This window comes from Sciurus vulgaris (genome assembly GCF_902686455.1).
Source record: "Sciurus vulgaris genome assembly, chromosome: 5".
NCBI lineage: Eukaryota > Metazoa > Chordata > Mammalia > Rodentia > Sciuridae > Sciurus > Sciurus vulgaris.
Window position 1 is genome coordinate 124,655,275 of NC_136465.1, and position 19,700 is coordinate 124,674,974.

Genomic DNA, 19,700 nt, shown 5'->3' on the forward strand with positions numbered 1-19,700 from the left:
GATTATTTTGCATTTTCCTATTTACCTGTTTTAATATGTTCATTGTCATTCAGGTCTCCTCTCTTATAAATTTATCCATTCTTTGCCTATTTTTTATTGTGATCTTTTTCTTATCATTTTTTGTATTTATTTAATATACTTATGTTATATATTTTATGTATTATTTATGTTTATAATTAGAATGCTTATAATATTTAGAATTTCTTTATTTAGCATAAATTCAAAATTTTAAAATAACTTCTCCCACTCTATGATTTATCTTTTAACTTTTTAATGTACATAAGGCTTTTTTCTATATTTTTTTATTGGTTCATTATAGTTATACATAATGGTGGGATTTGTTGTTACATATTCTTACATGCACACACTTAACAATATAATTTGGCTAATATTTCCCATATTTCCTCTTTTCCCTCCCCTTCTTCCACAACCTGGTCCCTTTCCTCTGCTCCATTAATCTCACTTCTATTTTCATGAGATTCACAACCTTTCTTTTTCTTTTCCCTCCATAGCCTCCACATGTGAGAGATAAGAATCTAGTCTCATTCTTCTACATATGACTAACCAGTTTTCCCAGCATGATTTGTTAAATAGACTGTCTTTTCTCAACTGTGTTTTTGGCTCCTTTGTCTAGGATCAGATGACTGTGTTTTTGTGGGTTCATCTGTGTCTTCTGTTCTATATGACACAAGTTTTTCATTTCAGTATAGGCAATTTATGATTTACAAAATATAAATATTTTAAATATAAATATTTATATTTTGTATCTCTTTTTTTATTTGTTCTAATTAGTTATTCATGACACTAGAATCCACTTAGATACATCATACATGAATGGAATATAATTTCTCAATATTTTGGTTGTACATTATGTAGAATCACACTGGTCATATAGTCTTATATGGACATAGGGTAATATGTCAGATTCACTTTATTCTCCTTCCTACTCCTGTTCCTCTCCCCTCCCTTCACTCCCCTCTACCTAATCCAAAGTAACTCTATTCTTCCCTACACCCCCCACATTGTAAATTAGCAACCATATATCAGAGAAAGCATTTGGCCTTTGTTTTTTTAGGATTGACTTATTTCGCTTAGCATGATATTCTCCAGCTCCATCCATTTACCTGCAAATGCCATCATTTCATTCTTCTTTAAGGCTAAACAATATTCTATTATTTATACATACCATGTTTTCTTTATCCATTCATTTGTTGAAGGGCATCTAGGTTGGTTCCACAGGTTAGCTATTGTGAGTTGAGCTGGTATAAACATTGATGTGGCTGCATCACTGTAGTATGCTGATTTTTAGTCCTTTGGGTATATGCCAAGGAGGGGAATAGCTGGGTCAAATGATGGTTGCATTCTAAGTTTTCTAAGGAATCTCCACGCTGCTTTCCAGAGTGCTTACATCAATTTGCAATCTCACCAGCAATGTATAAGTGTACCTTTTTCCCCACATCCTCATCAACACTTATTATTGCTTGTTTTCTTGATAGTAGACATTCTAATTGGGGTGAGATGAAGTCTTAGAGTAGTTTTAATTTGAATCTCTCTAATTGCTAGAGATATTGAACATTTTTTTCATATATTTGTGGATTGATTGTATTTCTTCTTCTGTGAAGTATCTGTTCATTTCCTTAGCCCATTTATTGATTGGGTTATTTATTTATTTATTTAGGTGTTGAATTTTTTTGAGTTTTTTAATATCCTGAAGATTAATGCTCTATCTGAGGTACATGTGATAACAATTTTCTCCCATTCTGTAGGCTTTCTCTTCAAGTTATTAATTGTTTCCTTTGCTGAGAAGTTTTTTAGTTTGATACCATCCCATTTATTGAGTCTTGATTTTACTTCTTGTGCTTTAGGAGTCTTGTTAAGTAAATCAGATCCTCATCCCACATGGTGAAGATTTGGGCCTACTTTGCCTTCTCTTAGGTGCAGGTCTGTTTGAGTGCTTAAGTCCACTTTGAATTCAGTTTCAAACAGGGTGAGAAATAAGGGTTTAATTTCATTTTGTTACATGTGGATTTCCAATTTTCCCAGCACCATTTGTTGAATAGGATATCTTTTCTCCAATGAATGTTTTTGGCACCTTTGACTAGTATGAGATGATTGTATTTATATAGGTTTGTCTGAATTCTATTCTGTATCATTGGTTTACATGTTTGTTTTGGTGGAAATACCATGCCGTTTTTGTTACTGTGGCTCTGTAGTATAGTTTAAGGTCTGGTATTGTGATGCCTCCTGCTTCACTCTTCTTGCTAAGGACTGCTTTGCCTATACTGGGTCTCTTATTTTTCCAAATATTCTAGTTCTATGAAGAATGTCATTGGGATTTTAATGCAGTAGGAATTGCATTAAATCTGTATAATCATTTTGGTAGTATGGTCATTTTGACAATATTAATTCTGCCTATCCAAGAGCCTGGGAAGTCTTTCCATCATCTAAGGTCTTCTTCAATTTCTTCAAGGTCTTTCATTTCGAGGCTATTGTGAATGGGGTAGTTTTCCTAATTTCTCTTTCAGTAGATTCATCACTGATGTATAGGAATGCATTTGATTTATGAGTGTTGGTTCTATATCCTACTACTTTGCTGAATTCATTTATCAGTTCTAAATGTGTTCTGGTGGAATTTTTTGGATCTTCTAAATATTAACTCATGCTGTCAGCATGAGTTCTTGTTTTCCTATTGGTATCCCTTTAATTTCTTTCATCTGTCTAATTGCTCTGGCTAGAGTTTCAAGGATGATGTTAAATAGAAGTGGTGAAAGAGGGCATTCTTGTCTTGTTCCAGTTTTTAAAGGGAATGCTTTCAATTTTTCTCCATTTAGAATGATGTTGGCCTTGGGTTTGGCATAGATAGCTTTTACAACATTGAGGTAGGTTCCTATTATCCCTAGTTTTTCTAGTGTTTTGAACAAGAAGGGATGCAGTATTGTGACATATGCTTTTTCTGCATCTATTGAAATAATCATAGATTCTTGTTTTTAAGTCCATTGATGTGATGAATTACATTTATTGATTTCCATATGTTGAACCAAACTTGCTAACCTGGGATGAACCCCACTTGATGGTGGTGCACTCTTTTTATGTTTTTGTATGCAATTTGCTGGAATTTTATTGAGAATTTTTGCATCTGTGTTCATCAGGGATATTTGAAGTTTTCTTTCCTTGATGTGTCTTTGTCTGGTTTCGGTATCAGGGTGATAAAAGTCTCACAGAATGAGTTTGAGGGGTTCCCTTCTTTTCTGTTTCATGTCATAATTTGAAAGGTATTGGTGTTAATTCTTCTTTGAAGGTCTTGTAGAACTCAGCTGAGAATCTGTCTGGTTCTGGTCTTTTCTGATTTGTAGACTTTTGATGGCATCTTCTACTTTATTGCTTGAAATTGATATGTCCTCCTGATTCAGTTTGGGTGGATCATATGTCTCTAGAAATTTGTCAGTGACTTTGAGATTTTCTATTTTATTGGAGTATAAATTTTCAAAATAGTTTGTAATTATCTTCTGTATTTCAGTAGTGTTTGTTGGGATATATCTTTTTTCATCACATATGAAGCTTTCCTTATTCAGATTTCATAATTACTGTTTCTTAACATCTGAATTTTTTAAGATTTTTTTTCGCATCTGGAATTTAACTTGTATCTGATGTGAGATCAAAACTTTATTTTCCCTATGGATACTTATACCTGACTATCCTCACACCACATACTGAGTAGCGTAACATTCCACCATTGCTTTGTAATGGAATATCTGTCCTATATTAAGTACTTCTGTATGCATTTGTCTAATTCCATGCTTTCAAATTTTTCAGTTGTCTGTCCCTAATACCATAATATTTTATTTAGTAGAGAAGGAATCTTGATGTCACATAACACAACTTCCCCTCCTTCTAATTTTATTCCTTTTCTTCAAATTTTACTTGGCAATTCTTAATCCTGTACCCTTGAATTTGAGGACTGGCCCTTGAAATTCTATGTAATATGCTGTGTTAGTCAGTTGTTTTTTTTTTTTGTTGTTGTTTTTTTGTTTTTTTTTTTTTGCTATTGTAACTAAAATACCTGACAAGCAAAACTTTAGGAGGAAAAGCTTATTTGGGGGCTTGCAGTTTCAAAGGTCTCAGTTCATACAAGGCTGGTTCCATTCCTCAGGGCTGGAGGTGGGGCTGAACACCATGGCAGAAGGGTGTAGTGGAGGGAAGTAACTCAAGACATCACAACAGGAAACAGAGAGAGAGAGACTAACTCAGTCAGATATAAACCCCAGTGGTACACCCCCAGTGCCCACCTCCTCCAGCCACACCCCACTGGCTTATAGTTACTACTCAGTTAATCCCTATCAGGTGATTAATTTACTTGTTTGTATCTGGGGTTTTTTTTTTTTTAATTGGTTATAAGAAACTCTGGTCTTCAATAAGTCAGTTGACCTATGTACACGTATGTGCTATATTAGGTTGCATTTCTGCTAATAGATACTTGCCTTCTACATGCTGTGCCTTCCATTGCTGCTGTTGCTTTCTTTTTCCCTCCTGTTTGCTGCAGCTCTTGTTCCCTAGTGTGCATTCTATTTGATTGCTTAATTTAATGTATTAAATTTTTTTCTAAAAACACCCAGAAACTACTCCAAATGTGGGAACTCATGCAAGAGATTTTATTAAGTGGATGGGCAGAGTGTCTGCCCGCAGGGTGAGAGAGACAGAGACAGAGAGCGAGAAAGTGAGAGAGAGAGAGAGAGAGAGAGAGAGAGAGAGAGAGAGAGAGCAAGTGAGAGTGAGGAGGAGAGAGAGAGAGAGAGAGAGAGAGAGAGAGAGAGAGACAGAATGAGAAGGAGAAGGAGAGAGAGAGAGAAAGAAAGAATGAGGAGGAGAGAGAGAGAATGTCGGGGGAGCCATTCTTAAGTAGTGGAATTTCCCGGGCTAACCAATGACAGACTAGGAAGTTCGCGGGCTAACAATCTGGACCAATTACGGGTTGGGAAGTTTGAGGGCTAACAATCTGGGTTGTAAAAGTGGTGTGGGGGAGGCAGAATAATGACAGCAGCAAAATAGCAGATCTGATGCCAATATTTCCCCCTTTGACTTTTCTGGAAGTTGCTAATTCTTTTTAAGTAGTGATTCTTAACTTTTTTGTGTGTGCATTATAATTCACATGTCATGTTTAAAATACAAAACCACTTTTTTTTGTTTTGTTTTGTTTCTGTTTTTTACTTTGTGGGCAAAATAAATAAGGATACCATTGTACCTTTGACTATACAACAATTTTGAGTTAATTTTAGAATCCTTATGTAGAATGTGACTTCAGAGGACTATGTTTTTCTGTTTTGTTTTGTTTATCGGGCTGACTATAAAATCAATATGTAATTAGATTTATAAAAGAAAAGCTGAAATTTATGCATTCCAGGAATTAAAGTAACATTTTGGATGTATCCCCAAAGGTCCATGATCAAGCAAAAGGTGTGTGCAGTTCTAAGTTTGAACCCAAGAATGTACCATCTTTACATCTTCTCCACATTCAAGAATGACAGCAGCCTACGAGAAATTCTTATCCTCTTTTTGTTGTTTCCAAAGTTAAATCAACTTTTAATAATCAGATTTCTTAGTGTGATGATCCTTAAATGCAGTAATAAAGAGTATGATCCTAAAAAAAGAAAACAGAGCTAACAAGGTTTTGATATTGAATACTACAATTTATTACATATTGAACTGGTTGTAGAGAAATAAGTATACTATACAAATAGCTCATTCTTTTTGCTTAAACATTATCTATAATTATAAATACATCCTATAGCAAATATTTGTATTATATTTATACTTAACAATTATGACTTAACAAACTTTTACTTGGGTACATCTCTTTGAACAGAAAAATGCTTATTGAACACTCAATTCTTAACAGTTTATTGGGTTTCAACTGAATTTAGAATTAGTTTCTAAAACACAAAGCCTGATGGGCTATAAATGATTAATATAGAGTCATTGAATAGAAGAATATGACATCACTTTACTTATGCAACCCAGTATCTTTGGTGAACAGATTGTCACAAGTCTAAAAAAGAAAAAGTCCTAGAAGTGATGCCAGTTACAGTATATGAGAGTTACATTAGTATTTGCTCATTTAATTTGCTGAGATTAATTATAGAGCGAATACAAATTATTCTATCAAGAACTGCCCACCTAGTCTTATAGCTATAATTTTGCCTTTACTATGTCTCAGTGTTGGTGAATCTCTTCACACCCCCAAATCCAAATTTATATAGTAGGACCTTGTGCCTGATATGACAGTAGTAGTAGGTGGGGTCTTTAGGAAGGACTTCACAATCAGGAATGGAATTAGCGCCATTAAAGAAGAGGTTCAAGGGAGTTCCCTTGACTCTTCCAACATGTAAAAGCGCAGCAAGAAGGTGCCATCTTTGAAGCAGACTGAGTCCTCATCAGACACTAAAAAATCTTCTGACATCTTGGGAATCCCCAGCTTCAGGAACTGTAAGCAATAAATTTTTATTGTTTATGAATTACCCCATCTAAGCTATTTTGTTAGGAAAAAAAAGGACTAAGCCAATATCACTCGGTAGAGGATTTTTGCCTAAATCTGGGAAAAATTAAATGAAGAAGCCAACCTATCTCCTTAGACCAATATTTATCAAACTTTAGAGATCACAAGAGTCACCTGTGAACTTGTTAAAATGATATTTGCTAAGCTTCAACTCTCAGAGGTTCTGATTCAATATATCTGTCATTAGGCTAATAACCCATAGTTTAATTGCACCACATTTTAAAATGAACCACATGTGTATATGACACAGCTAATCTATAGACCACACTAGAAATAGTGCTTTAGGTTGAGATGATTTTTTTAAACCTTCCAGCAAGTCCACTGGATAAGTAATATACCTTTGGGTGTCTAATAGAGCAAATTCCAAATAAATTTCATTGTCTCTTTATGAAATTCAAATGAAGAATTTCATTATCTTCATGGACACCTTGCTCTCTTATTTAAGAGTTCCTTTTTTTGAGAGGAAACCCCCAACATCTAGTTTAACATGTCCAAGTATATTCTTAAAGAACACCATCCTGTAACTTTAAAAAAAAAAAAACCCTGAAAAATAACTTGTCAATTTCATTATAGATTTTCTTTCAATGGTGACAGCAGATACAAACTAAAATCAATGTTGGTAAAGATTTCCTTTCTAGTAAATAATCATTTCCTTAGATGAATCTTTCTATATTTTTAAAAGCATATTTACTCTCTTTAACACAGTTTTAAACATCTTTCAAACTTGAAAAAATTTTCACCTATTTTGTTGTTTCTTTTCTGAATTAATTTATGCAATATAAAAATTGAAAGTTTGCATTCAGAAAGTTTGAAAATGCAAACTGGTTAACAGTAGAATCATTTTAGGAAAACATCTTTTATTTATTTCGAAAATCTGACAGTTCTGCACTGACTTAATTTTCTAGTTTCCCTTATTCTCCTCTTGAGAAACAAGTTTGAACTTCATTTTTTTCTCTGAAAAGGCTGAAAGAAATTTCCTCTACAGCACCATTTAATGAGCCATTCAAAAGCAGTTAGAGGATTATAGAGTTTAGAGGGCATTACTTTCAACCGCTCGGTTCTCACTCTGGTAAAAGCAGGGCCTTTTTTTTTTTTTTTTCCCCCCCCCCTTACCTTGATATACTCCTACCTTCCATTAACTATTTTAAGTGGACAGTAGACCTGGGTTTTATTTTTAGTTTTAACTTCCCTGCAAAGTCTTTTCATTCAGTTAGTACTTATCAAGGAATTGATGTCCTCATAGAGTTGTACTAAATGCCTTTGGAGAAAAAAAGAGTGAAAAGGAGGGAGAAGAGAAGGAAGGAATGTAACTCTGGGGTATGTGCATTGATTTATAATCCATTTCAGTTAACAGTGATGTGTGTTATCCAGCTCAATGTATTTATGGTTCTAACCCTCTTAAGTCACACGACTCAGTTTCCTCTGGTTGTAATTCATGAGTGTGAGGGTCAATTTTATGTGTTAATTTAGCATTCTAAAGAATGCTGGAGGGCTAGTAAAGCATTTTTCCTGGGTACATCTATATAGGTATTCCCAGAAAAAAATAGCATTTTTAATCAGTAGACTAAGAGAAGATACCCCCTCATCGATGTGACATTGCCCAAAAAGTTAAAATAATCACATAATTACTGAAGAATTAGGTATAGCTATTACTTATTGTATTATACATTATGTTAAAATTATCTTCCATTCTTCTGTCCAGAGAATATATCTTATTCTACCCAATTACTTATTATTGCTGTTTGTGATATAACACCCAATATATAACATATATCTGTGAAATGCTATATAAAATGGACACAGAGATCAATTTAGATCTGAAAATATTTTGCTTTGTCTTAATTTCCTTAAAGACACTCGTCTGTATTTTCTATTGCCACTATAATAAATCACTATTAACCTAATGACTAGAAACAACAGAAGCATATGATTATACGTTTCTACAGAAGTCTGACACAAATCTTATTGGGCAAAAATCAAGGTGTTGGCAAAACTGTGTTCCTTGCTGGAGGTGCTAGAGGAAACCATTTCCTTGCCTTTTTCATCTTTTAGAAACCACTCACATTCCTTGGCTTTTGGCCCCTTTATTCCATCTTTATTTTTTCATAGTCATATTACTTTCTGATCACAGCCAGGAAACCTCTTTTCAGTTTTTAGGATTCATGTAATTAGACTGGATCTAACGAGATGATGAAGGATGATCTCATCTCCAGGTCCTTAACCATAATCACATCTGAAAAGTCCCCGTTGTTATGTAAGGTAGTACCGTTACAGTTTCTGGAATTAGAACATGGAGATCTTCGGAGAGTCACTATTCTACTTTCCATATTGTGAATGCATAGATAAGATGGCTCCAAAACAGGTCTTGATCTGTTATAGTTCTATTTATAATTATAGAACAATCATAAGCATATAAAATATTTTTGTATTTTGTATTCTATTCTCAACTTCTGTTGTTTTATCTCTAAGAATCCCTCAAGCAAAAGACTGTGAGTAAAGTTAGATTTTTTTTTTTTTTGTACCAGGGATTGAACCCAAGTGCACTTAACCACTAAGCCACATCTTCGATCCTTTTATATTTTTTATTTTGAGGCAAGTTCTTGTTAAATTTCTGAGGTTGGCTTTGACCTTGCAATCCTCTTGCCTCAGCCTCCTAGATCTGGGATTACAGGTGTGCACCATTGCACCTGGTAAAGTTAGGCTTTTAATGTGATTTTTCTTAACTTCTTTAGTAATTGAATTTCTTTGACACAGGGAACCACTAATTTTAACAGAACTGTTTGTTATTGCATAACAGTTCCATGATCTTAATGAATTTGTTTGAACATTCAAATTTAGAAGCTTCCCCAGTGAAAAGGGAACAAATATTTTATAAATAACAATTGTACTATATCGAGTTGTATATTTAATTATTTAATTGAACTTCATTATTTAGTTCACTTTCAAATGAATCCTAAGAAATAAGTCCATTAATCCCCTTTTAAAGGGGAGGAAACTAAAATTCTCCAGTAGCACAGAACTACTAAGTAACATAGGAGGATATTTATCATTAAGTACATTAAATTATCTGTAGAGGTGTATTATTATTTCGTGCACATCTCATGTATCCCTTATGTTGTTTGCACAGCAGACTTAAGCCACTAATAATTTTAGAAATGTAGAACTAACAGAGTTCAAGAGGTCCTAAACAGAAGCATACTGACTAGCAACAAAAAAGCAATGGTAAGTATTTTGTAAAATCACTAAACGATTTTTTTTTCATTGTTGATGTCTTCTAATTCTACCTAAACCAACTGTGTGGTATGTAGTGTCCTGCTACTTAGAGATACCTGGAAGTCAACATTATGAAGAATGCCTTGTCCTATGTTTCCATCAATTTAATAACACGGATAGTCTCTAAGACCTATTATATCGTTCTAAAACTCTTTGTAAGCAGTTTAGATTCTTTTGCTCCCTTAGCCAAAATGAAGAGAAAGATTGTCCAAACAGAAAATCTGAATAATTCAGCCCTCTCTTGGGAAAAAACAAAGTTAATCTCTCTGGAATCTATATAGTTGCAGAATTTGTAGCTCATTGTACAACTCTCTATTTTACTTTGGTTATATAGATTTCTAAGATTCATGAGCAGAACAAAAAACATTTTTAAACTTTTGAATGAAATAATATACAGTACAAATGATCAAATATATAATGTTAATATCAATATTTTGTTTAATTCAACTTGTCCATTTAAAACAAAAGATCAGCACCTAGAAACAATTTAGCTTTCTCAAGTTCATCCATTATTATGAAGCTTGGGAAAGGATCAGGGACTGCTTAGACATTTCTGTTTTTTTCATGAAGTGGTCTTTTATCAATTTGGAAGTCTATCCATAAAGGGAAATAACAAATAAAAAATATATAATAGACTTTTCCTACTGCCAATTTTGGTTTGAGCTATATCCCTCTTGGCTGGAGAGTATAAACCAACTCATTCTTGAAAAAAATTTTCCACCATACAGGGCTATTAATTTTAAAATACCTAAACCACACAGATTATATTCTCTATTATTTTTTTTCTTTCATTCTAGACCCATTAGACTACTTGATTTGTTTATGGATTCAAATCAGTTTAGATGTGCCATCATTTAGTGAGAATTGGCTATGCATAGGGAGAATTGATATCAACCTTCAGGGTAGTGTCTGCTTTCACAGCCTTTTTTATGTGTTTCTTAAAAAGAGGATCTAAGAAACAACCCAAATTAATTAATTTGTAGACTTCAAGCCCATACCAAAATTAAACTTTCCAGGTCCTGTAGAGCAAGAGATAAAATTTAAATACATTTAGTTGGGGCACCCACAACTCCTTATTATCTTAAAGCATGTTTGCTTAACCCATTTATATTAGCTATATCTTAACCCAGCAAGCATTTGAGTTTCAGCTCATGAAGTTTAATCACCTTATTTTATAATGAGAAAACGAATTTTCACAGAGATTAAATAACTTGGCCAAGGTTACACAGTTAGTGGCACTGAGCCAGAGTCACAATCCAAGTATACTGGTTCTTTGTAAAAGGTGCTATATTCACTTCACTACGATTTCTTCCACTTTATCAGAATCGAACATTTGTCTGAAATAAGAAGGCTCTGTATTTTTTTTAACTTTAAAAACTGTATCGTGGCACTTACAATTTTTATTCACATCCCAAGTTTCAAAATATCATTAACAGATTAAGCATTTTACTACATGCTATTTTGGTGTTTGCACTCCTCCTCCGCCTTTCCACTGCCTTCTAGCTGCTCAGAGCTGCTGAAGGGAGAAGGGAGTTACACAATTACATAAGAGAAAAGAAGGAAGGGTTTTGAGAGGTGAATACTAATGGGGGGGGTGATAGGATTCTATCAGAGGGAAAAACTGTAGAGGAAGGACAGGGAGAAGGAAAAAGTGAGACAGCGCTTCCTGAAAATTAAAGATAGGAAGAGTAGAGAAATAAAATCAGCCAGGTCATCAATTTATCTTTCAGGAGATATGCTCATTCTGTGTACATCAGCAATGTGCTAAATCCACTGACTTCATGCAGATTTTCCTTGGGCTCAAGTAGCCAGTCCCATATAAAATTGTGAAGTTGGCAGAATTTATCTTGGGATTCTTCTTTGTACTTTCACCCATTCAATCCTTTCATATAAAACACGTTTTTTCTTCTTTCTCTGGTTCACCCCATGCTGAAAACTGATTCTCATTCGACAACTTAGTTTTAAGCCTCGACTCACTCTGGAGTATTACATTTCAAATCCTGTCTCTTAATTGTTGAGTGCAAGGACTTCTCAAGGTTGGACAAGGGACTATTCAAACACCAGTGAGCAGAAAAGGGAATCCTTACAAGATCAAGGAATCCTCCCTAGAGTATCTTCAATTTCAAAACCAATTGACTTTATGTGAGGCCCACTTTACTCACATTAAGCCTGATTTCTAAAGTACTCAGCATTCTGTACCCCTTTTCCCTACTCAAATTCTTAGGTTTTTAAATGGACAAGAAAGATACAAGGAATGCATTTGTAAAAAGTTAGAGTAGAGAAACATCACTGAAGACCCTCATTCAGAATAAGCAGATGTATCCCTCTGATTTTTACTCAGTTATCTGTCATTCAAGGTAATGCAGTTTTTATTAAATTTATCTATCTACTTATTCAGTGGGAATATGGGCCTTAACCAATTTAGTATTTATGAACAATATCTTATTTCTCTTCATGATTGAAGGAAATATCAGTAAAATTAGAAGAATTTCCATGAATTCATAAATGGAAGTCACTGAAAAGTTGACTGCTATAAACAAGATCATAAAGGTGAGGAAAAAAATTTTTAACTTCCCAAATCTTCTAGATTCTTAAGCCAAATTCCTTGTGTCCAAATTGGGTTCTTCAACTTACTTGCCTCAATTCCTCATCTATAGAATTGGAATCATCATAGCACCTACCTCAAAGAGTTGCTGTGAGGATCAATTAGTACTCTAAAGTGTTTACAAAGATGCTAGGCACTGTACATGTGCTGGCTTAATAAAATATTATAACTATTATTTCTTTCCTGATTCTGATGGCAACTAGTTAAGTCTACAAATTTATCTGATGTATAACTCAAATTGACATTGAATTTACACATCTTTATCCAGTTAACTTCCTGCGTTTAGCATGGTACAAGCAGAGAAAAGACTATTTTAATTAGTGACATGACTATAGGCTTCAACATTTGTCTTTGAAGAGAAACTGAACAAGTGTGTGTGTGACTCATTCTCTCTTGGTTATGTTTATAAAATGATAGAGCACAATTTTGCCTTCAATATTCCTAGTACTTCTTAAAAACAGCTTTGAGATATCATTCAAATACTATGTGATTTATCCTGTCATCAGTACAATTCCTCTTGCTAATATTTATTGATTGGTATTATGTCCCAAGCAATAAACACATGTTATTTCATTAATCTTCACAAAAATACTTTAAGGTAGGTATTATAATACTCAATTTATTATTAATCTACAGGTTAAGTACTTTGCACCTAGAGGTTGAAGTGAAGTTTGAACCTATGAAGTAAGACCTATGTGGCTACAACACATTCTTTCCATATCATGCTGCCTCTCTTAGGAATAATTACTCTGGAAAAGGGGGAAAATGTAACTCTTTGAGGATATCCATAGTTAAAGAAACGCTAATTTTTTAACCTGTCAGAAGAAAAGCCAAATAAGAGAAGTAACTGGAAGTTGCTTTCAGACTCTCAAGTAAAGGCTGACATGATAATGCCAAATAGTATTGTATACAACAAGCAATCCTAACATTGAAATACTCAATCAAATACCAATATACAATACTTTTATCTGGAAGGGTTCAGCACTTCTTACCAACATAACTACATCAATCTTTATTGCAAACTCAAATGAGTTAGGGTAGGCATTAAAAAAGGGGAAATAAAAGAGCTCATGTCAGGATTCTTGTTAATTATTTTGTCACATTAGATGTTACCGTAAAGTCACATCTGGACATTTTCATGCTTTGTAAATACTTAAGAAGTTTTTCCACAATTAATTTATTAACTATGGAAGTGTTTTTTAATGTCATTTGGCACGATGCTAGCCACCAAATGTTTAAAAAAAGGGGGGAAAAACAAACAAACAAACCCAAGCAGAACAAGAGGAACCTAGTTCCAGCTCTTGCGGGATTTACATTTTAACTTAGGCTTTCCTAAGGAGAGGTAGAGCGTACTATAATTTATATTACATGGTGTTTAGAACCTGGGCTGTAAACTTGCCTCTCTACTTATTAAATGTCTGACCTTGGCATCTTGGTTTTGGACTCAGTTTCCCCACTTGTAACCTAATTGTTGGCTTGGAAAAAGCTCACATTATCCAAGTTTCAGTTCAGTGCACACACCATGGGATAAGGCTAAGGAAATGTTACGCCCACACAGAGGTGGTTTTTCACACGTTTTCTTCTCCTTTAGAACCTGTCATGATTCAATACATTATTTTACTCCCTGTTCACCGAGGAACTGGGACATGTTTTTCACTGCAGCTTAGTTGTCTGGGTGTGCCTGGGGAGGCGTCACAAAGAGCCTGTAGAAACGTCCCTACCTACAGCAAGAGAGCTGGAAGGAATCTAGGAAGGGCACTGTGGCCAAACGTTCGGCTTCGGATTGTTCTTTGTGCCAGTACTCATTGAGCTTGGGTTCTGCAACTCGCAACCAAAAGCCCAAAGTCACGGAGCTGTAGATTTTCTGCCATATCTTGGCCGTTCCCACACTCTCCGCCCCACCCCACCCTTAAGCGAGATTGAATGCGCAAATAAGGGTTTTCAGGCGTCCGCAGGAGGAAAGGAGGGGTAGGCAAAGTCGAGGCTGGACTGGCCCTGGCACCGCTCACGCTGCAGAGCGCCCAAGCCCTCCGCCACGAGAGTTAAAAGCCGGCGGTCCCGGGCCAGAGGAGGCCCAGGCGAGATGCTGGACGGGCGGGGACCGGTGGGGGGCAGCAGACCACAGCCGCACACCCAGTCCACCCCCGAGGCCTCCTCTTGTCCCGAGGCACCCCCCTCCCCCCGCGTCTCTTTTGGTTTCGACCTGCCGACTGGGAGGGGCCGCGGGACGCCATTCCCACAATGCTCTGGGCGTGCCGCCGCCGTAGCTGCCGCCTCCGCTGCCGCTAGTGGAAGAAGATGGCGGAAGGCGGAGCGGCGGATCTGGACACCCAGCGTTCTGACATCGCGACGCTGCTGAAAACCTCGCTCCGGAAAGGGGACACCTGGTAGGGGAAAGGGGTTGAGGTGGCTGCAGTTGCCCGAGGATGGTGGAGGACTGGGCAGGAACCGCGGGCTGGTGTCTTTCGCTAGTGACAGGTGCGGGCAGGTCGGACGGCGGCCGCCTTGGGCAGCAGGATTTTGGGGCAAAGGTTGGACCCGAGATGAAGGCTAGTGTTAGTGGCTTGTTAGTGCATGCTGAGAGGTATGTGGGGAGCGGCGGCGGCGGCGGCTCGTGCGGGTCTCTGAGTCTTCCTCTTTTCCGTAGTGCCGCTCCCACCTCAGGCCTTCCCGAAGGATAGGTTACAGTCGTTCGGCGTGGGTCTTACACTATTTTGACAGGTCTTCGTCCTGTAGCTTTTCACAGTCTCACTCGCTTTACTTTGCCAATCATTTCCTCTCCCGGCATTGTCGGCATCCAAGTTCCCCATTATTCTGATTCTGGTAGTCTTCCGGGAGTCCGGCTGCAGGATGTTTGCGGTCTGTACTACACAGGTGGCATGTGTCAGGTCTCTACTTAAGAGAAAGAAACCCTAATTTCCAGGTCCTTGTGAAAAGGAGGGAGAGGAGTAGGGAACCTTAAGCTTCTGAGAGATACCATGTGGTCTTGTGCTCTAGTGGAGGCTTGGTAGAAGCCGGCAGTGTTTCTGTTAAAAGTGCAGCCCTTCCCTCCTCTTTGGAGGATAACGTAGGCCTGCAAAAAGTAGATAAGTCCACTTGAGGCCTAAGTAACTTGCTAATATTCAAACTTGTGAAATACAATGCTTAAAATACTGAAGAAGTGTGTGGAGATTTTAATACTTGCCAACGACAGCAAAGGACATCCAGAATAACTTGAATACAGTGACTGTGTAACCTAGAGGGAAAATACTTTTTACAGGAAGGATAGTGTGCCTCTTTATTATAAGAAAAAATTTTCACATCCCTCTGATATCAGAACAGTGATATATAAATTAGAGTGGTTTTGTTTTGTTTTGTTTGCGGACTCCAGTGTGACTTAGTAGAACGAGTATAAAACTTAGACCTAATTTATTTCACAGTTCCACCACTTAACTTGCAGTATGACTTTGAGGCCAGTTCATGTAAGTCATTGCACCTCAGTGTCTTCATCTGTAGAATGCACAATATCAATTTTATTTTAGGGGTTTTATTTAGATTCAATCAAATGTTCTAAAACGTGATAGTTATGAAATAAGTTTTAGCTACCTTTTTATCTCTGCTGTTCAGTCTGACCAAATGCTGTAGTATTGGACTAATTTTCAAATAAGCTAATAGTTGGCAGCTTTGGGACTTGAATTCAACTACTTTGATCTAAGTCTTAGTACTTTTTTTCCTACTTTGTTATGCTACATACTGTGTTTCTATAATGAAAATCCCTAAGGGTGTAAATATACACTTGTTGCATTACAGCAAATATAGGACCTACAAATGATTTAATCTTTGTTGTTATGTTGTTCCTATGATGTTTATTATTGAAGAGAAATTAGACATTTCCTAAGACACCTATGTTTACCTTGGCTGTGGATTTTTGAAGATGAAATCAGGCCTTGCCCTTTATTGTATGCAAAAGAATGCTTTTAAAGATTTAATTCGCTCAGCCTGTTGCCATATCATAAAAATATAAATATGGGTATCCATAAAATAGAAATCTCCGAGTTAAAATATATGTATATTTCAATGTCTTGTTTTGGGTATACTGAGTAATAATTGGTGGTGTTTCAAATATAATAGAAGTAATATGTTTGGGGCATTTAAGTTTGGTATTTTTCAAATGAATGTATTTTTGCTTTTTAGCAAAGTTACTGTAAATCATTTTTAAAGAATCCATATTTGAGTTCAATTTCAGTGCTTTTAAAGAAAAGGAAACTGAGGGCACAGATGTTTTAGGTAACTGTAGAACATTGCAAGTTCAAGCATCACATTTTCTCTTTTATTTGAAGGGAAAAATCACACACAAAATGTGGTATTGGGGAGTTGCAGAAACCAATTTGGTTTATATGTGAACCACTCTACTTGCCAATTAGCAGGTGAAACATGTCCAAAAAATAGAAAGAGTGTAGAGTAAAAATTTGATTTTAAAGGAGATAATTTGATAAATACAAATTCGATAATGAACTCATGAGTACAGAAGTGATAGGAATATTTAATAAAAATAATTTAGTTGTTGGGCTCATTTTTTAAACTCATTAGAAAGTTTTCTTTTTAATGCCCCTCTGTAAGTCTCTGGATTAGTCTTTTATGGGTGTTGGGCAAATCCTGTCATATTAGAGCTGAAACTACCCTTACATAAATAGAATATTGTCTTACCACATACATAGAACCATCTCAGAAAGATTGACTGTGCTGCTAAGAAAAAGTGGTGGGTTTATCATAAAGTGTACTCTCAAGAGTTTAATACAGATGTTTAAAGTTATAATTAAATGGATTAAATTAGCTCTTGAGTGCTTTGCAGATAAGACTTTCTCCTAGTCCACTAGTAACTAGAACTCCAGTACCTAGGCAAGTATAAAGATTTATTTGATCTTGCATGAATACCAGAGTTCCTGCTCATTTGTAAGCATAAAATGACTTTTATATATAAACTGATATTCTAGAGATAAAAGTAAATTAGACAAGTCTGAGATGAAGAGGAACATACTATTATGAAGTAGTAGAGATAGGAAAGTAACACCAATTAGCAAAAGAAGTGAAGCAGTAGTCTCATAATGCTATTTGTTGATCTGTTTCCATTATGATGAGATTCAGAAAACCATTAACAAGATTAAGCTAGAATTTAGAAACTATAGAAAAAGGACTTAAAAATCTTAAAATTGTTTAGCTTAGGTTGAATTTGAGAGATAACTTTCAGATACAAGGTGGTATTACCTGATGAAACAAAGAAAATTTGCTTAATTTTCTGAATGTAAACTTTTTAGGAATCTATTTAAAGAATGATCATTGAATGAATGAAATATAAAGAAAGTTACAGGTTGGAGGTTTCTTTTAAAATAGATCTCTTGTGAATAAATATTCATCAAAATGAAATCACTACCTGATTTTCCCCAATTTACTAAATGGAATTCATCTACCAATCACTTTCAGTACTTTTTTTGTTTTGTTTTGTTTTTCATTTTGGGTGCTGGGGATTGAACTGAGGGCTTCAGACATGGAAGGCAAATACTGAGCTGAATCCCAGCCTTTTATTTTTAAATTTTTACTTTGAGACAGGATCTCACTAAGTTGTTCAGGCTGGCCTTGTATTTATGGTCATCTTCCTGCCTCAGCCTCCTGAGTATCTGGGATTACAGGTGTGTGTCATCTTGCCTGGCTTCATTTTCAGTAATATTTTTGTCTGATTGTATTCAGTGAAAACATGTAGCTAACTTTTCAAATCAGCTAAATATTGTGTGTCATTTTTGTGTAACCCCTAATAACTCTAGTAGTTTTTAGGTAACTTTGGAAAGTAATGTTAACATGTATTTAGAGTCAATTAATGTCTTTATAGTTGTTTCAAAAAATTTTCAAAGAATTTCAAAGATTAGTAAAATTTTAAATAGGAGACATTGATTTTAGCTTTTAGAGCTTTCCCTCCATTTCTATAGTTTTACTTAGAAATTTGTTAAGGTTTTATTTTATTTCTTCCCTTATGTTTAATGCAACTTTGAGTGGCACAGAAAATAACCTAATAATCATAAATCAATTAATAAGGTAAAGGGACACTCTACATTAACATGAATTCCAAGTGGTTTAATATGTACCTAAGAAAATTTTATATTACTGATTAAATTAATTTTAGTTGTGCCATGGTGTTTACTACTAAATAGGATGCTTCTTATGCCATTTACAGGAAATGAAATGAGAAAGCAAAACTTTTTAATATTGGTAAATGGGTGAAACTAAGGACAGAAATAGTGCCATTAAAGCACATTTTTCACAATTTAGTTGTTTAAAAGATTAGAAAAGCATTTTTTCTTACTTTAAACTTTTTTTGTAAGTTCATTAGTGAATCCAGGATTAACATAACCTATTTAGCCAAGAAAATCCAGAACTGGTCAGTGATTTCATTTATGTAGTTTGTGACTTTCAGGCTTGATTTTTGTATTATTTTCCTATTAGCACATGCAAGGTATTAAGCGATCTTTTTACAAAAAAGTTTAATCTTGCTTGTACATAAGTGTAAGAAATAAGTTTGTCAGGCTGTGAACTACAATATTACATTTAAAAATACTATGTGCCCGTTACTGTTACACACAAACACACACACACTGGTTTATTTACTCATCACCACAATTCAGGGTACTTCATATTTGACAAAATAGGAATCCTAGACTCAGGGAAATGTTCCCACAGTGGTACAGCTGGGATTTGACCGGAAGTAGTCTAGTTCTTTGGTTCATGCCCTTAACTCACTAACCTTGCCTCTTATTTTAAAGATTCATTTAAGAGTTTCACTGTAAAAAGAAAAAGAATGACTTATTTTTCTTTAAAGGGAGTCTATTTTATATTTAGCTGCAGAATTCTACCATTTTATCCCACACTTGTCTCTTGTGACTGTTCAATTTAGATATGATGGAGTATGTGGAAAATCTTAACATCTTGCTTTTGGAAATTAAAAAATGTTTAAAGACTGGTAGGTGAATAACTGAATACATATAACAAATATCATTTCGTTCTGAAAATACCTTCAAACAAAACAGTCTGGGGTCATTTCTTGTTGAGCTTCTGAATTTTCATTTGTTTTATCAGTAAGCATAAGCTTTTATTAGTGGTAATACTTCCCTTTCTCATAGTGTTTTATTGAAATAACACATTAAGAAAGTAGTAAGATCTTACAGGGTATTTTTTTGTATTTTTTTTTTAGCATTTTGTTCATATTTTGAAAGTATTGCCTTACCCCTATGTACATAAAGTTCT

At 35.2% G+C, this 19,700-nt stretch overlaps 1 protein-coding gene across 6 annotated transcripts in view; it reads left to right on the plus strand.

Annotated features, from left to right (window-relative positions):
- Positions 1-14,489: 14,489 nt before the first annotated feature.
- Positions 14,490-19,700, plus strand: part of USP15 (ubiquitin specific peptidase 15) — a 112,005-nt gene continuing 106,794 nt past the window's right edge. The window contains exon 1 of one of the 6 annotated variants that reach the window (XR_013763796.1): positions 14,490-14,815. Coding sequence is in view for 5 of the 6 variants with exons in the window: in XM_079139669.1 (XP_078995795.1) it covers positions 14,727-14,815 (89 nt within the window). In the remaining variant the exon portion in view is untranslated. The remainder of the gene's footprint in view (positions 14,816-19,700) is intronic. The other 5 variants (XM_079139669.1, XM_079139671.1, XM_079139670.1 and 2 more) reach the window with 5 other exon arrangements.